The 17,193-nt window shown below is 49.6% G+C and overlaps 1 protein-coding gene across 3 annotated transcripts in view; it reads right to left on the bottom strand.

Annotated features, from left to right (window-relative positions):
* Nucleotides 1-17,193, bottom strand: part of LMTK2 (lemur tyrosine kinase 2) — a 75,073-nt gene that overhangs the window by 11,639 nt on the left and 46,241 nt on the right. For all 3 annotated transcript variants that reach the window (XM_027528125.1, XM_027528126.1, XM_027528127.1), the window contains exons 8-11: nucleotides 11,125-11,209; nucleotides 10,061-10,182; nucleotides 5,778-5,927; nucleotides 1,553-4,499 (exon numbers count right to left, since the gene is read on the bottom strand). In XM_027528125.1, the coding sequence (XP_027383926.1) occupies nucleotides 1,553-4,499; nucleotides 5,778-5,927; nucleotides 10,061-10,182; nucleotides 11,125-11,209 (3,304 nt within the window). The remainder of the gene's footprint in view (nucleotides 1-1,552; nucleotides 4,500-5,777; nucleotides 5,928-10,060; nucleotides 10,183-11,124; nucleotides 11,210-17,193) is intronic.

Genomic DNA, 17,193 nt, shown 5'->3' with positions numbered 1-17,193 from the left:
TGTCTTTGTAAACCAAATGAACTAAAGAAACTCAACACACAGACCCCCAGCTCCCCCATCTGCCCCAGGACCTCAGAGTCCGGGGGCTCTGGGCTGTGACACTACCTCCCACACCGCCGGGCCAGGCCCTGTCGTCACAGTGACCCACGCTGGGATGCACAGGACTGAGCGCAGAGCTCACCTGCCCTGTGACAGGCTGAATGGTGTGGCCGTGTGTCACCTCACCTGCAAGTAAGCGTCACCATCCACTGTGGTGGCCTTGAGAACACTGTGCGTCCAGAGGGGGCTGTGCGAGAGCGGAGGGTCCAACACCCCCACCAGGCTCACGGAAGGGCCCGTGAGCAACGCTGGGAGACCCCCCGACGCACAGCGAAGCTAAGGAGACCCTACGTGGGAAGGGGGGCGCCCAGATATTCACTTGCTGGGCTGTGATGTCACAAGTAAGTTGAGTCAGCGTTCACCAAGCACCCGCTGAGCCAATGGGGAAATAACCGAGGCAGAGCTGCCAAAACCCATGATGCTCAGTGAAAACTCTGGAGCTAAGGAACTCAAACCACTTAAAAACCAAACCACTTCAAAATAGGCTCATGAAGCTGTACAGCAAGAGCAGGAAGGTACCTACCAGCCATCAGTCTGAACCCACGGGTAGCTACGACTCCATGGAAGCCGCATGGGACCGACTGGCCACTGCAGAAGATTTTCAGGACTTTCTTTGGGACCTGACCCACTTTTCCACTCTATGACAAATCTCACACCTACTGAGCGTGTCTCACACACCTGATTTCCGTACCTTTGTTCTCGTGCCTTGAGTCTGGCTCTTAGGCGATCCTGCCCCGTCTCCAGAACCCATCAAAACATCACCTCCTCCCCACCAAGTCACCACACGAGTGCAGCCCTTCCGTAGACCAGGCAGCGGCTTCCACGGGGCTGGGTCCACCTCACTGCTCCAGCAAGACCCCCAGACATCTTCCCCAGCGCCTGCCCACACTGCTCACAACACACAATTCATAACTCTTTTGTCATTCCACCTACAGGTCATCCGCTCTGTGAACGGAACAATTCAAGTGCACCGAGAAGGTGAAGAAAGGGACCCGTGAATTTCAACAGCTTTTGACAAAACACAAACGCTGAGGCCAGGTGATCCCTTCTCGCCCTGCCCCGCTGTCTTGCCACCCCCGCCCCTGCTCCACAGGCACCGCGGCTGGTCAGTGTCTCCAGGGCTACCTGTGAGCCTCGGACGGTTCCAGCCACTCCTGGGCACTGGGCGTTGCTGCCGACCGCCCGCGGACACTCGTCTGCTCTGGAAGGACGAGTGACTGGGCGGCTCTGCCGGGACACCCGGGAGGAGCACGCAGACCCTTCCCCTTCACGTGACAGGAGTTCCCCATGCAGATCTCACAAACTGATGCTGTAACCACCCCCAAACTCCTTTTTCTGAGAAATCACAGTCAGTGTCCTCAGAACAGCAGTCGGAAAACCCGAGCACGCTCGTTGCCCCAACACATGCTGGAATCTCCAACATGACAACCCGGAGGGGACAGGGAACAGATACCTGGTCAAAGAGATAGACTGTGACGTCGTCAAAGAACGTCACCGCCTTCCTCTCCCTCCTGCAGCCGGGCAGCGGGTCCACAGGCTTCAGCAGGCTCCGCAGGTGGCGGCCGTCCTCGCGGCTGAGGACCACGGGCACCGGGTGCTCGGCCTCGTCCTCGGACTCGGAGCTCAGGCTGTGCAGGGTGAAGGCCCGCAGGTCCTCATCCGAGTCTTCGCTGTTCTCGTCCTCTTCGTCGGCGTCCATCCCATCCTCGGCAAGGTCCAGCATGCCCGACACGCCGAGCTTCCCCAGGTACTTTCCCTCCACGTCCGGCTCCTTCAGCTTGGGGCCCTCGGAGTGGCCGCACAAGGCCTTCTCTGGAGTTGGCGCCGCGGGGCCGCCGCAGCGGAGCGGGGCATGGGTCAGCGCCAGGAGCTCGTCGGTGTTGGTGCCGGTGGAAGCCAGCGTGCAGGGGGGCTCCTCGGGGGCCTCGAGGTCGTCCCCGCTGCTCAGCTCCGAGTTCTGCAGACTCGAGGGGCTGCCGGCCTCGTCGTCAGGGGGAAGTGTGTGTGTGGGAGGGTCAAGGGGAGCTGGTTCTGCGGGTTCTCTGGATTCCAGGTGACGGGATTTCTGCGGAGCAGGAGGACAGCTAGGGTCAGGCGGGCTGCTGCTGCTGTCCAGGCAGCTGTCCAGGGGGCTGGGACTCTGCAGCGGGACACCAGGCTCAGGCAGGGGCTGGTCCGCTCCCAGGGCCGACACCGAGGTGCCCAGGGCCCCCTCCGACCTCCTGTCGGGCTCAGAGTCGTTGTCTGAGAAGTACGCGGAGTCTCGGTGCGAGCCCTGGGACGCAGGCGCAGCGGTCTGCGAGGTCACCTCCGTGCCTCTGTGGCTGTCGGTGGCATCTGAGATGACGATGACGGGCTTGGGAGGCAGCCCGGTGGGCGTGTCCTCACCCGCCGAGGTGGTGTCGGGCGCCGCAGCGCCCTCGGGGGCCGGGTGTAGCGTCCACTCGGGGGACTCCAGGTTCTCTGTCTCGTAACCACTGTCCGCTGGCTTGTCGGGGGTCAGGAGTTTCTGTGGCGCGTGAGGCCCTAAGGAGCCCAGGAAAGCCTCACGGACGTCCATGGAATCCAGGGAGTCCGGGGTCTCCACAGACGGCTCAGAGGCGGGGCCGGGCGCCGACAAGCTGTCCTCCAGGAGGCTGTCCTGACTGGCCGAGTCTGAGGAGAGGGTGGACACCAAGCCGCCCTCCTCTGCAGCAGCATCTCTACGACCCAGCTGCCCCAGGACCTCGGCGGCCTCCCGGGCTCTCTCCCGCGGGCCTCGAGGGCCGTGGTCTTCCAAAGGCAGCTGGTTTTTTAAGTTCTGCCTCGATTCTGGGAGGCCGTTCCCTATACTCACCTTGCTGGCAGCGGTGTCCTGGACCAGGCTGGGGTCGCTCTGGGCCAGGCTCACGGCCCCCTCCCCGTGCTGAGTCAGGGCCGGGGACCCGTTGCCAGTGGGGGCGGGGGTGTCCGGTGGGGCGGGCGTGGAGTCTGGGTTTGCCTCTCGGCAGGTGCTATCTTCACAGACACCGCCCTCTGGATGCGTGGGCCTGGCTCCGCCCTGCTTCAGGGCCGCCCCCGGGGTGACATCATGAGGCGGCCCCTGGGTTTCGAGCGAGGTAGGAGGTACCTGCGGCTGTGGGGAGCAAGGTGAGGCCGCTGCCCCAGTGCCACCCTTGGGCGCTGCACCCGACTCCTTGCCGTGCACGCTGATGCTCTCCTGCAGCGAAGAGTAGGGTTTATTTTCAGCAAACTTAGACTCAGCCTCTACAGACTTTCTACTGGGAGTTTCTAACATGGATTCAGGAAAGCCAGCATTTCTGAGTTCTGTCTGCAGATCATTTACATGCTCTTTGCTGGACAAAGAGTCTTTCAGTAAGTTCTTCTCTTGAAGAAATAAAAAGTTTTCTGACAACTCTTCACTGTCCAGCTGATCAAATCCATCTTGGTGTACGAGTCTGTCTGTGGAGTAAAGAGGCTCACAGTCAAAAAGCTTACGGGGCTTTTCCCTCTCCAAGTGGCGTGCGATTACGGACTCTTTGGGGTCATCCAAACTTGAACTCAGGGTGGGAGGCTTAAAGTCAGCTTGGACTCCATTTAGTTCCATCAAGTCAAATATTTTTTGGTGACTGGGCAAAGCCTCTGACTTGTCAAGGTCATTAAATAAACTGTTGAAAGGGCTCTCGGGGCCCTTGGTGCTGTGCGCCTCCTCGGGTCTGCTGGCGTCTTTGGGGTCTGCACTGTTCTGGAAGAAATCCTCCTCTGTACTGGACTCCTCAAGCTCCAGGCTCCTGAGCGTCAGACACTGGGATGCGCCATCCCCAAGCCTCTCAGGATTATCCATCTCTGTCGTGAGCAGAGCGGGCGGGTAATCTAGCTCCAAGTTGCTACGGCTTTTTTCCTCTAACTGGATGTAGTAGTCGCTTCCGACAGAAAGGTTGTGGGCATCGAAAACGGGCACCACCCCGGGGGCCCGCAGGGGGACATCCTGGCCATTGTCATCCTGCTTGCCAGGACCGGGGTCTGAGAGCGAGCTCTCAAACGCTTCCGTGGGGAAGAAAATGCTGGTGTAGGACAAGGCTTCATCCGGGGGGCCCCGGCTACGGTCGTCGAAATGGTCGTGCTTGGCCGCCTCCCAGACGTACTCGAAGCTCAGGCCTTGGCTGGTCTCGGTCACAGTGAGGACCTCCTCCATCTCTCTGCCGAGCCGGTCCCTGGTGAAGTGGTCGAGGATGGGGAAGGCGGCGTTACTTGCAGCGTCTCTGCTGTTTGCAGTGGGCTTGAGTGCGTTCCACTGCTGCTCAAAGTCCACTTCCGGGTCCCTCTGGCTTTGCATCCGCAGGTAGGTGAGCAGCCGGTGCACGTCCTCCGCTGCTGGCCGCTTATCTGGTGACAGCCAGCAGAACTGCAAGACTTCATACCTGAGCGAGACAGGAGATTAGTGGACAGATGACAAATTGTTTTAAAACAAGAAAAGACCTCACAAGGACCCCCTAGGCCAGCTCAACACCCAAGAAGTCCCAACACTTGAATCACTTTGCTGGCCACCAGCAGGAGTCTGGTTCATGGTGAGCTCTGGGGGAAAGTGGAAATGGAGAGAGAAAATCTGGCCACTGATTTCTGCATCCTTAGGACCCTGTGCAGCATCACTGCAATTCTTCTGGCCTTGTCGTTTGTTCTTCTGGTGTTTTCCACGCGCTCAGCCACTGAATTTACAAGCAGCCCTAAAATGCTCTCCTCTGAACACAACTGCCATCGGTCTCCTGCTTAGTCAAGAATGCACGTGTCTAACGTATGAGACTTACTCACTCTATTTTGCAAGGACTCACACAGACACAGGCCGTGGTGACTACTCTCTAACGATTCCCCCGACAGAAAGGAACACCACGACCTTCTGCAGCACATGCTTCCCTCAGGCCACCAAAGGAGCTGAGGGTGGAGAGCAAGAGCAGAAACAGAAGCCCAGAGTAGGTGGCAGCCAGGAGATGGTCTTCAAAGGGTTGGCTGAATACAGGCAACGCCTTAAACTGCGGCCGTGAGTGGAAGGGAAGACAGGACGACGATGTCATGGTATTAAATTTATGGCAGAAACATCCAGTTATTCTGGGTGAGTTAGTTCTAGCAAGTCGGGTGAGGGGCTGAGCAGTGCCCACACGTAAGGGCAACCAGATGCAGGGGCAACACCCGCTGAGCACAGGGTGGCACGGACAGGGGCCTCGACACAGGGGAGCCCGACTCTACCTGGAAACTGAGGTAAGAACGGGTCTGGAGACTCTTAAGAAGTAAATTTGTTTTTGCAAATGTCAACACACATTATGCAAACTGCCTCAGGTGCCAATTCAAACCCAATCATGTCTGTGCTACCTGTCTCATCACACGCTGAGTGTCACACATACAGCCTTGTTCAAAAACAATTCCACGATAGCAAATGCCCTCAAACTGATTCTTAGAATTAACTCAGACTTAACAAGTTTCTTATCACATGTATAAGACAGAAATTCCTGCTGGTTCTACACTTTTTTTTTTTAAACAGTATTACATTTTAAAAACTAGATGTTAATTCTAAAATCAGTCATGAATAATATATAAATGATTGCTTTTCATAACATTTACTGTTGAAAATCAGGGAATATATAACTAAGACTTGTGGAGACAGACTTTCTTCGGCTTCTGAGAGAAGGTGACGTGAAGTTACCCACCATCTGTCGGAGTAGGGCTGCTCCAGCTGGGGCTTTGGGAGTTTCGTGTCTCTCTCTCGAATGACCTGGTTGAGAACATCTAAATTGGAGAGGTTGGAATAAGGCTGAGCAGCATTCTCAAAGAGCTCCCAAAGCGTCACACCCAGGGACCTGTGGGGGAATAAAAAAGCACATCTTTCTCTCTTCAGATACTGAATTTGTAACACCCACAGTTTTACACATACAGCCATCAGTCATTTCAAGCACAAGGGGCTACGGAAGAGGTTATTCAAGATAGCGCTTTAACATGACTTAAAAAGCAAGCACTTCTATTAAGGTGTGGACCACAGCAAGAACGCCTCCTCAGACTGACTAACAGAATGTTACTTTAGGAGTTCCGGCCAAGGTAAAAAAAAAAAAAATAATTAGGTGGAGCTAGAGGCAATAATCACAAGGAAGCATTCAAATGACTGTCAACTTTAAAACTCAAGGAATCATAAAAGATCATTACAATGGCCTTGAAAGGATTCAGCAACACGGCTAGATATAGGGTAAACACACGGAATTCTGAGGGTTTTGGTGGCGGGGGGGGGGGGAATCCCATTCACAACAGTAGTAAGCAGTGGAACTTCCAAAGTGAACAGGTCTTCCCTGTTGACCTGTGTGTTTCCTATTGTAGTTATTCTGAGTATTCAGGGCTTTCCGCTATCAGGAAGGACGACTCTTCACTGCTTGGTGGAAGAGGCCACCTGCCCGGATCACTCACTGCCTACGGGTACCGTCACCACAGGCAAGGGACCACCTTCTCTGTACCTGCCCCGCCCGCCCGTGTGCCCAGCGCTGTCCCCTTGGAAATGGCCTTTGCTGGTGGGTTGGGGGGGATACCTCTACGTGGTCTCCGTGTTCCTCCCCACCACTCCCCTCCCGTCGCGTGTTACAATCTATTTTCTGCAGTGGCTCCTGGACCTGGCTGGTCATCTGTGTCACCCGGACGCTGGTACTGAGCACCCACCGCTGAGGACTCTTAGCTGGCAGATGCAGGCATGGCTGCATGCTTAGAAAGCTCTCATGTGGCTGTGACTCCTGTCAGATGTAGCTACTGATGATTCACATGATGATGACCGACACCCACCAGAAAAATAAGCTGTATTTGAATACATCAATCTATTATTTGACACTGCAGAGTACAATATAACTTACGAGTTAAATTCTCTTTACGCTTATCTCACAAATCAGTGAGTAAATCAACATATTCAGTATCTAGGTGGAGAGGGCATTTCTATCAAGGAAATAAAAGAACCCAAATCTCTAGTCCAGTTCAAGAAGGGAGACGTGCCCTTGGCACAGAACTGCTAGGAGCAGAGAGCCATCTTGGATGAAAAAGAAGTTTAAGACACTGTCAATGACTTTAGGGAATTACCAACTTATTTAATTAAGGAAAATAAAAAGTTTCCATGAAATGCTAAAGACCACAAAGGCAGTCTCTGACTGGGGCACAGTGAGTGTTTTCAGCACCTGATCTGATCCTGGGCATGCACCTCTGCCCACCTCAGCTTCTCCAGACCCCTGACGCCCTTTCTCTCCCCCCATAAGGCCTGTTCCTGAACCAGCCCTCTCCTCAGCCCCTCCGCTGCTCTTCAGAGCACATGAGGCCTGGGCTTTCTCAGCTCCCCACTCCTAACACCTCTCTCCAGCATCCCTCGTGCGTCTTCTCACGCAGGCCACCAAGGAAGATGAGACGTGTCCCCCTATTCAAGGCCCATCCTGCGGCTCCCTATTCCCTCGTCTTTCTGCCCAGTCTCCTCAGGAAAAGCGGTATCAGCCACTGCCCACCATTCCCTGTCTCCCTAAGGACCAGTGGCCTGCTTTCTTCTGGAAGGAAAAACGTCCTGTAGCTCTTCTCTCCTCTTCCACCAAACTCATGGAACCAAGACCCTCAGGTCACCCCCAGCACAGGGCAGTGTGGTCCCTGCCTCGGGCAGAAGCTGACACCACCAGCAGCCCTGCGCCAGGGCTTCTCGCCCCATCAGAAACAATGGGCAGGCTCCATCTCTGGGAACGCAGGGTAAGTCTTCAGGTCAATCACCCCACTGAGAACAGTAACAATACGGATGATGCGTGAAAGGCAACTTCGTATAAAACATATCAACAACAGAGAAGCCGGCAGAGAACTCACTGGACAGAACTTGGAGCTCAGAGAACAAAGAATGCCACGCTGTGTCTGACCGTGGCGCCTGCCGGAGCACGGGACCCACACACCTATCTGTAGCGAGCAAGGCTCAACGGTGCACAGGCCCAAGCCCTGGCCCTGCCCAACAGGGGGCCTCACAGAGACCTCCTCACCATGGTGGGGACACACCTGCCCCCCAGGAGCCCGGGGGGGCAAGCTGGCTTGGCACCGAGGCCCTGTGAGTGAGTGCACGTTTGTGACTGTGAGTGTGTGTGTACATGTATGTTGAGTACACGTGTGCGTGTGCCTGCGGCAGGGGTAGGGGGATGGACAGTCCCGAAGAAGCGGTGACCACAGAGCTGGCCTTACTGGGATTCGCAGCCCAAGCTCACACCATCCGAGCGCCCCAAAGACCTCAGGCTGAATACAGAAAGCCCTGGGCTGCTGCGGTCCCTGCCGAGCCAGGACACCCAGAGAGCGGACGCAAGCATGGGTACACCTCTCTGGGGGGATGTTCTCAAGGCCAGGCTTCCAGGGTCCTCACCACCAGACGGCCCCGAGGAAACACGGCACCATCGGGAACCAGGAAGATCAGAGCCACGAAGACCGCAGACACGGGAATTACCGGGTGCAGGTCATAACTGAACTTTAAAACACTCTGGGACAGTTTTTAAAAAATCAAATAGACCTCCTAAAACAGAAAAGCCAATTACCTGAACTATAAAATTCAGTAGAGATTTAACAGAGGAATAGACACAGCCGAAGAAGGAATTTTAAAAAGACCAAGAATTAGCAGCTAGAACACAGGTCTGAAAAATGATCTAGAGTGTGGCACAGGGAGCTGAAGGAGAGAATAAGAGACAAAAGACAAAGCAAGAGGTCGTGACTCATGTCTAATCAGACTTCCAAAAGAAGGAAAAATGGGGCTGAGGCAGTTATTGGGAGGATAAGGGCTGAGAACACCCACCTAAGATGAAATGCCAAGCAGAAAAACAAAAAAGTCCACACCCACACATATTACAGTGAAACTACAAAAAAACAAAAGACCAAGAGAAGAGTTTAAAAGCAGCCAGAGAGAAAAAGTCACGTTACCTTCACAGAGCTTAGGGAGACTTACGGCTGACTTCTCAAGAGCAACAATGGAAGCCAGAAGACAGTGGAGTGAGATCTTCAATACACGGAGAGAAAATAACTGTCACCAAGTAAAAAAATACACTTCAAGAATGAGGACAAAACAGAGGTATGCTCAGACCTACAGAAAAAGACCTGAGAGTCTGTTACTAGGGAGACTGCACCACAGGGAATTCTGAAGGACATACTTCAGATAGAAGGAGAGTAAGCCCCAGTAGAAGGTCTGAGATTTGGGGGAAATTTAAGAAAAAAAGCAAAGTGATTTAATTATGTGGATAAACCTAAACAAACACTGATGTTAAGAAAAATAACATGTTGTGGGGTTAAGAGAAAAAAAATAAGATACCTCACAATGATGAACATAATTGCATGTGTGTGTGTGTGTGTGTGTGTGTGTGTGGTGTAAATTTAAAGCATGTTAAAATACCCTGGGGTCCTTGTATTGCTCAGAAAGGGGCCAAAGTAAGAACTACTGTTAGACTAAGTTAAGTATGCATGTTATTTCTAGGGTAGCCAATACAATCATAGCAATAGACTACACAGCTCCCAAACTACGAGGAAAAGAAAAAAATTCCATAAGAAAGTAAGAAGCAAAAAAAAATAGAAAAAGCAGGACAACAGCACCAAAAAAAAAAGTAGATATAAATTTAGAAAGCTGTAACAGAAACTGTTAGTCTTACATACCTCTTTCAGTTTTTTCATTCACTCAATTAATATTTATTAAACATCTACTATAAACAAGGCCCTATAGTAGGCAAAGAAAACAGCCTTGGTTCCTGCTTTTATGGAGATTATTACTATTGAATGGGTAAAAGTTATTGCACCATTGCAAAAACTGGGATCATTGCTATGATGTCAATAAATTGTCTTTCACATCATCAGTCACTGGTATTCCTACATCTCATTCAATTATTATACTTTCCCTTAAGAAAGTATTTGAGAAGAAAGAAGTTAGGACTCTGTTAATAACAAAAGCCTAATCGAATGGTAAATCGATACATACCAGATATTACTATATTTAGTTTGATCTGCAGTTAGCAGTCTGTCTTGAAAGCTGGTTACTAATTCTGGAGCAGTCCACCGAAGAGGGAAAAATTTTTTATCATCTGTCTCAATATAATCCTCCTGTTTTGTAAGAAAGCACACAGAATTTTGAATTCTCTAACACTTCTAGTGAGCTCAGTAACTTAATCCCAGGTCATTCTCAGAAAACACATACTCTACCCAAAAACACAAGTCAGAAAAAGAAATGGACACAGAGACAGAGTTTCCGGGCAGAGGGTGGGTGGAGGGTTTCTCTGAATCAGCCTCCTGGGCCTCATGAGCTGGTTTCTGAACCATGAACACCTGCTCAGTCTCCCTTCCTGGAAAAGGAAAGTACGCCGTGTCTGATGCACAGAACACAGACTCTGAGCAAAATATCTTGTGAACTATGCTGGGCTGTATTCCTGAGCAGAAGAACAGGGTGGTTAATGAGTAAGAGTGCAGGCTTTCGAATTGGACAGACTGTTGAGTCAACGTTCAACCATCTACCAGCTCTGTGACTCTTGAGCAAGCAGCAAACGTGAGCCTTACTCCTGACCTGTAAGATCAGGAAGACGCGCCAGCCCTCCCTTTACAATGAGGACTACATGAGACCACGTGGGCAAGTCCTTCATAGTGCCTGGGTGGCATACAGCAAGTGCTCAAGATACTAGAGCTACTATGGAGACTAAGAACAGACTTACATTTGCATCAATTTTTTTTTTTTTTTTGCCCCAGAGTAAGCCACCTTACTCAGCTGGGCTAAACAAACACACACAAATAAAAGTTTCACAGGTACTTTACTTATTTTCTTTGGGGGATATATTTATGAGAGCTGAAAAACTCAAATCCCAAGCTTACTGATTTGAGCTGAAATTTTACCAAACATGTAACAGAAATATTTATATATGATGTGTATATTTTATTATATAGCAGCAATAATTATTTACCCTCCCTTTCCAAACAGGCATGGCATTTTGTGATATGACCACTTCATGAGCATTAAATTAGATCAGAGAGAGAACCCTTAAACCTCTGGCTTACCTTGTACCTGCTGAATCCTATTCCATAATCACCCACTTTCACATTTAAGTCCGAGGTAAGAAAGCAGTTTCTCAGGGCTAAGTCACTGAAAACAGAAAGAGTGAAGTGAACATGAGAACAAGGCGAATCAACACCCAGGATGACATGACATGGAACTGCTGTGGAAAAAGGCTTTCTTGGGAAATCAGGGTGGTAAGTGTATTGAGTTCCCTGATAAATAATTTATGTTTTAAAATCCTTTTTCATAGAAAAAGGCAACGCCATATTCCTAATTACTTAAAAGAATGGAGATGATCAGTTTTGGCTTTTTTTGGTAAATCACTCTGACTGCTAACAGGTTAAAATCTAAATGTATTTGTACCTTGTTCTGCATTGATACCAGACTTATGGCTCATTTCCTGGTATTTTTAGAGTTACCACAGAAGAATTCTAAACTGGCTAATTTGTCTGAATTTATTTTAAATACCTTACATTACCTGAGTAATAGTCTAGTAGTAGTCTCTTAACTGCAAGTAAAGAATAAAGTTACAACTTCAAGCACGCTAAAATAATCTGCATTATTAAAAATGTTTGTTTTAACTCCTTTTTCAAAGATATGCAAGCATTATAAGTGATTTGCTGCTGCTGCTGCTGCTAAGTCCGACTCTGTGCGACCCCATAGATGGCAGCCCACCAGGCTCCGCCGTCCCTAGTATTCTCCAGGCAAGAACACTGGAGTGGGTTGCCATTTCCTTCTCCAATGCATGAAAGTGAAAAGTGAAAGTGAAGTCTCTCAGTCGTGTCCGACTCTTCGCGACTGCATGGACTGCAGCCTACCAGGCTCCTCCGTCCATGGGATTTTCCAGGCAAGAGTACTGGAGTGGGTTGCCATTGCCTTCCCCAAATAAGTGATTTAAATAAGTGATTTAGCCCCCTCCAATTCACTCTCTTCTCTTCCAAACTCTACCTCTCCAAGAGGGAGGCAAAGAGCATATTTTCAAGACTGACTTAAAACGATTTACTCAGTTTATTTAAGAACAAATTAGTTTTAAAAACTACCTAACTTGAAAAGTAAAAACCTACTTTTTCTAAAAAAAACTTCCCATAGACACAGCAGATTACATTTTTTGGATTTTAGCTTTAACCCTTGGGATTTTTTAAATTATCAATTGGCATATGAATGAAAAAGTCACTGAACTAAAATAGAACTGAATACCTAACTTACAGTTTTAAATCTTAAATAAAAGTTCTCAGAAACTGAATTTCCATAGTCCAAAATTTAAAACGTTTGTCTTTATATGGCCAAAAATCAAAAACGTTATCAAATTATTTTCAGTGATTTTAGTTTCCAAAGCTCGTGTGTCCGAAATAGAGCAAACAACATGGATGAGGACACGAGAGCGAACGCCGGCGGAATCCAGTGGCTGGTGCACACCACCACGGGTCCCACCGCACCATCCCGGCTCGCGTTCAGAAAGCACTTTACACACAGGCGTTTCTCCCGCACCTGATACGCGTTAACTCGTTTCATCCTCACAGCAGGCCTCCCAGGTGGGTACTGGTATGTCCCCATTTACAGAAAAGGAGACTGAGGCGCAAGGAACTGAAGCGACTCTCCAGGGCCAGTATTTCTGTCTCTCACCATCAATAACCGTCAACAACAACCCGTGACCAGTCGGTCAGAGCTCACTGCGGTCTGTGCGGCTGGTCCTCAATAAACACGCCGACCTCGTGCTGACCTCAGTGGACACCCGTCTGTGTCACACCATGGTGGCTCTCACAGTATGTCACACCTTGTCACTGTTATTATGTCTGTGATGATGATTTGTGATCACTGACCTTCAGTGTTACTACCGTAATTTTTTTGGCATTTTTTAAGCGATAAAAGTTTTAAGTCCAAGATAAGAAAGCAGTTAGATGTATTCAATTAGTTAGATATAGTGAAACCAGTCAGATGTATTCAATCCCTCCATACACCATCTTTACAAGCAGTGTTTTCACGGCACTCCACCAGGCCTGTGGAGTGTCTGGGGAAACCTCGGGACACCTCTAATGTTGCAGACGAAATGCACGCACATGGGGGGATCAGTGCCCCAGCCCACCACAGTAAAGAGATTCTCCTGATAAAGCAAGTCTATGAACTTTTAGGTTTCCAAGTGCATAGAACAGTCATGTTCACACTACACTGTAGTCTATTATGTGTCCAAAAGCAAACACAAACAAAAAAAATGCTATGTATAAACCTTAATTTAAAATACTATCACTTAAAAAATGTCAAAATAATTTCAATAGTAACACTGAAGATCACTGATCACAGATCATCGTAACAAACAACGATGACAAGGTGTGAAATACTGTGAGAGCCACCCGACGTGATGCAGACAGGAAGCGAGCAGCGCTGCTGGAGAGGTGCACCGCCAGACCTGCCCGACGACGGCTGCTGCAGACTTCTGATCTGTGTGTGTGGGGGGCGGTGCGTCCAGCAAACCCGCAGCATCTTCGAAGCGTGGTAGAACGAGGTGCGCCGTAGAAACCTCCCATCTCAAGGAGAGAGGTGGCCCCTGGGTTTTGGAGATGAGGAAGGAAGGACGGGTGGCCACGTGCGGGCAGCAGAATGCGGGGCTCTTGGCCACCTGGCCCCTGGACTACAAGCCGCACGTGCATGGCACTGCGGGTCCTGCCCCAGAGGCTCCGGGCACCGCTGGCTCGCACTGCTAAGGCCCCTGCAGACAGACCCTCCTCAACCTTCCCAACACCTCTGTCCTGGGAGCAGAATGAAGATCTGGGTGCCAGGGCCCCCGCCCAGGAGCGTGCAGGCATCTGAAGCAGGGTGGCAGCCTGAGGCCACAGTGGGGGGCACCTGCAGGGTGGCCCCTGGCACCTTCCACTCCAGCCACTCGAGCCACTCCAGGGCCGCCGGCCGCCTCCCTCCACACCTTTCTCCTCACACAGGGTCCCTGCATGTCTATAGACACAGGGAACGAGAAGCAGGTAAAAGGTGAAAAGATATATGTGCAAAGGGCCTGGGGCTCTCTGTACATGACACTGTGAAACTCCTACAATTCGACTTATGGTCTGAGAGAGAGAGAGAGAGAAGAGGAGGAAACACCTCTTGTTACCTGAACACTGGGGGTACTGAGGAGGAAAACGATGGTGTGACCGAGGGAACTTCCTCTAAACTCGCCCTGTACCCCACCCCAAACATCCTGGTCGCCGGAGGACAGTGCAAAAACACTGGACAAAGTCAGAGACCGGCGACCTACTCTTGGCTCCACCACTCGTAACTGTGTGCCTCTGGCAAGTCAATTAGCACACCAGAGCCTCAGTTCTCCCTGGCAAAAAAAAAGAAAAAAATGAGGGGGTGTGCGCTAACCTGTAAGGGTTAACTCATAAGGTTTTTATAAGAATACAGTTTTTAAACATCAAAATATTCAAAACATCAAAGTGTTGTCCAAAGTCAAAATGATATAATTCAACTCAAAAGTAGTAAAACATACATATTCTCCAAGGTCCAATAATGTACCAAGCTAAAGAATAGGAAACCGTAAAGGTGTAACTTTTTAACAGCAGAGCTAACTCTTGACGTCAATGGCTGGTTTGGGTCAGGAAATACAAACATACCCAGTATGTTCTTCTTTCAAGTTGAAAAACAGGTCTAGTAGCAAAGCTGCCAACTGACCTGGCCCTCAGAGCTTGGGCTCCGTCCCCCTGGGCGGTAACACGTGCGGCGGCCTCAGTGGTGACTGCAGGGACCCCGCCAGGTGAGCGGAGCAGTAGGTACACAGAAGTGTTCTAAACAGTTTTCCGCCCGGATTCACAAGGAAACATCATGGCTTGTTCTCAGCTCCCACTGGCGTGAGAGCTCGTCCACCTCCAGGAGATCGGTCTTGTGGAAATAGCTCAGAGGGGCTGCAGCCGTTTTGAAAACTACTCTGTCCTCTATTCAATTAACATATTACCCACCAAGGCTCTCCCAGGAACCTGAATTCCTAATCAAAAGAGCAAGCGACAACCCAACATTACTGAACACTATTCCAGGGCGCGGCCCACATTATCTTATGTAATCCTGAAAAAAGCACTTCAGGGCAAGATTACCCTGTTTCAGGGAAGAAACAGGCTCAGAGGATTAAGGAAGGAGAGGCCACTTAATAGCTTCAGCTCACTGTACCAACCCGCCGCCAGCAGCCACCACAGCATAAAAATGAATCCCCATGTGGGCTGTGAAGAGACTGCCGCTTCCCACTGGAAGGTGGCTGCAGCTCGCGGAGGCAGCGGCTGAGGAGCAAGGCCAGGGGATTCAGACGCAGCACAAACAGGCCACTGGGCTCATTCAGCGTCTGGAAAGCTTTCACCCCTGCTCATCAGGTCAGTCTGCATCCCGCTTCTCTTCCCTGATGTCACAGCACAGACAAGGTCTACAACCCAGGCCTGTGGCCAGTCCTCCCTAACCCTCTCACACACACCTTCCCCATAAACTGGGTTCTGCAGATGCTGGGCTCCTGTAACACTGGACACCCACACTCTGAGGGCTGGAGGACTTACTAACCTCGGTGTTTCTCAGCAGAAAGTAACTTTTAACTTTAAACTGGGAAAATCCTAAAGAGGTCTCGTGTGTTGTTTTGGCCGCGCCACACAGCATGTGGGATCCTAGTCTCCCGACCAGGAATCGCACCTGCACCCCTGCAGAGGAAGCGCTGAGTCCCAACCACTGGACCCCCAGGGACGTCCCTCAGGAGGTCCCTTCATGCAGTGTGGCCTGGGTACACCTTAAGGCCACGGTCACATGGGTCTCCAGCTACAAGAGACACGCCACACTGCCCGCTGGATGCCCTGTGCCCTTACTCATCACAGTGGCCTGGTGGCTTCTTCCTGCTCCTCCAGGAAGACTGACAGGCCGGGCACAGGAAGTCCCAGGCGCTCGGCCAGCAGGTCAGGACGGTGCGGAGTGTGGCACACTGGCAGCCCCTGCTGTTTACGTGGCCTTCATGGCCGCCATCTCTGACTGCAGAAACGCAGCCTGCCCAAGACCCAGGCTTAAGTCTTCTCTCAGACAATAAGTAAAAGTAAAAATTAACTGGGAGTGCCTTACTAGATCAGCTTCCAGTTCGATGTGTGGGAAGTTCTATTTCCAACCAACATAGAAAGTTTGACTTTGAGTCAACACATAAATATTCCAAAGTCCAACTTAAAACTACGCTATTATGTACTCAGTGTCTTATAACAACCTAGACTGACAAATAATCTGAAAAACATGTATACAACTGAGCCACTCTGCTGTACACCTGGGACACAGCACTGCAGACCAACTCTACTTCAATTGTATAAAATGCTATTACAGTGTGCTACCAACAAAAAAATAAAGCACACAAAATTACAGAAAATATGGCTACTTTTTAAAATAAAATGAAACAGCTGTCAATGGTTTCAGGAATTTTCTTTACCTTGAGTTTATGTACCTGAATTACATCCAAATCATGTGAGTTAATTTATCATCTTTATTTGTTTGAAACAAGATTCTAAAGTAAGTAAAACTTTAACCTAAAGAAACTCACAGGAAGGTAACATTTACTTTGCCAATTTTTAAAATATAATCATGGAAACCAATCTGGGCTTTAAACAATTTCCAGTTGTCTCTGTTAACTTTATGTTGCTGATTATGATGTGATCTTCTCTGAAAATGCTCCACTATTTAGGTAATCATCACTTGTGTTTTATAAGAGTAACAATACAAATATGCTGGGTATTAATCTGTTACAAGGGGAAAAAGCAAAATATAAGATTTTTCCATTATAAAACAAATAGATCTTTATATTTTGAAGTTTTGTGTAAGGGCTTCTGCCTTGGGCCTGAAGAAATTCATAATTTTTTCAGGTGTCTTAAAAAGCACCTTATCAGAATGATCTGCTCACCGTGCAAGTCAAACAAGATAGATATGTAAGAAGAGTGTTAATTTTCTTCTTTCTACCCTGAAGTAATGTTAAGAATTTGATAGGTATTTTTCCATATCTGTTCATACACATACACACAGAGATTCACATAAACCCCCACAGATATAAGCATTTTCTTTTTTTAATGGTGTTGTATTTTAAA

Source organism: Bos indicus x Bos taurus, chromosome 25, assembly GCF_003369695.1.
Source record: "Bos indicus x Bos taurus breed Angus x Brahman F1 hybrid chromosome 25, Bos_hybrid_MaternalHap_v2.0, whole genome shotgun sequence".
Classification (NCBI taxonomy): Eukaryota; Metazoa; Chordata; class Mammalia; order Artiodactyla; family Bovidae; genus Bos; species Bos indicus x Bos taurus.
The sequence above is the reverse complement of the archived record's forward strand: the minus strand, read 5'-3'. Positions and strand labels throughout refer to the sequence as shown.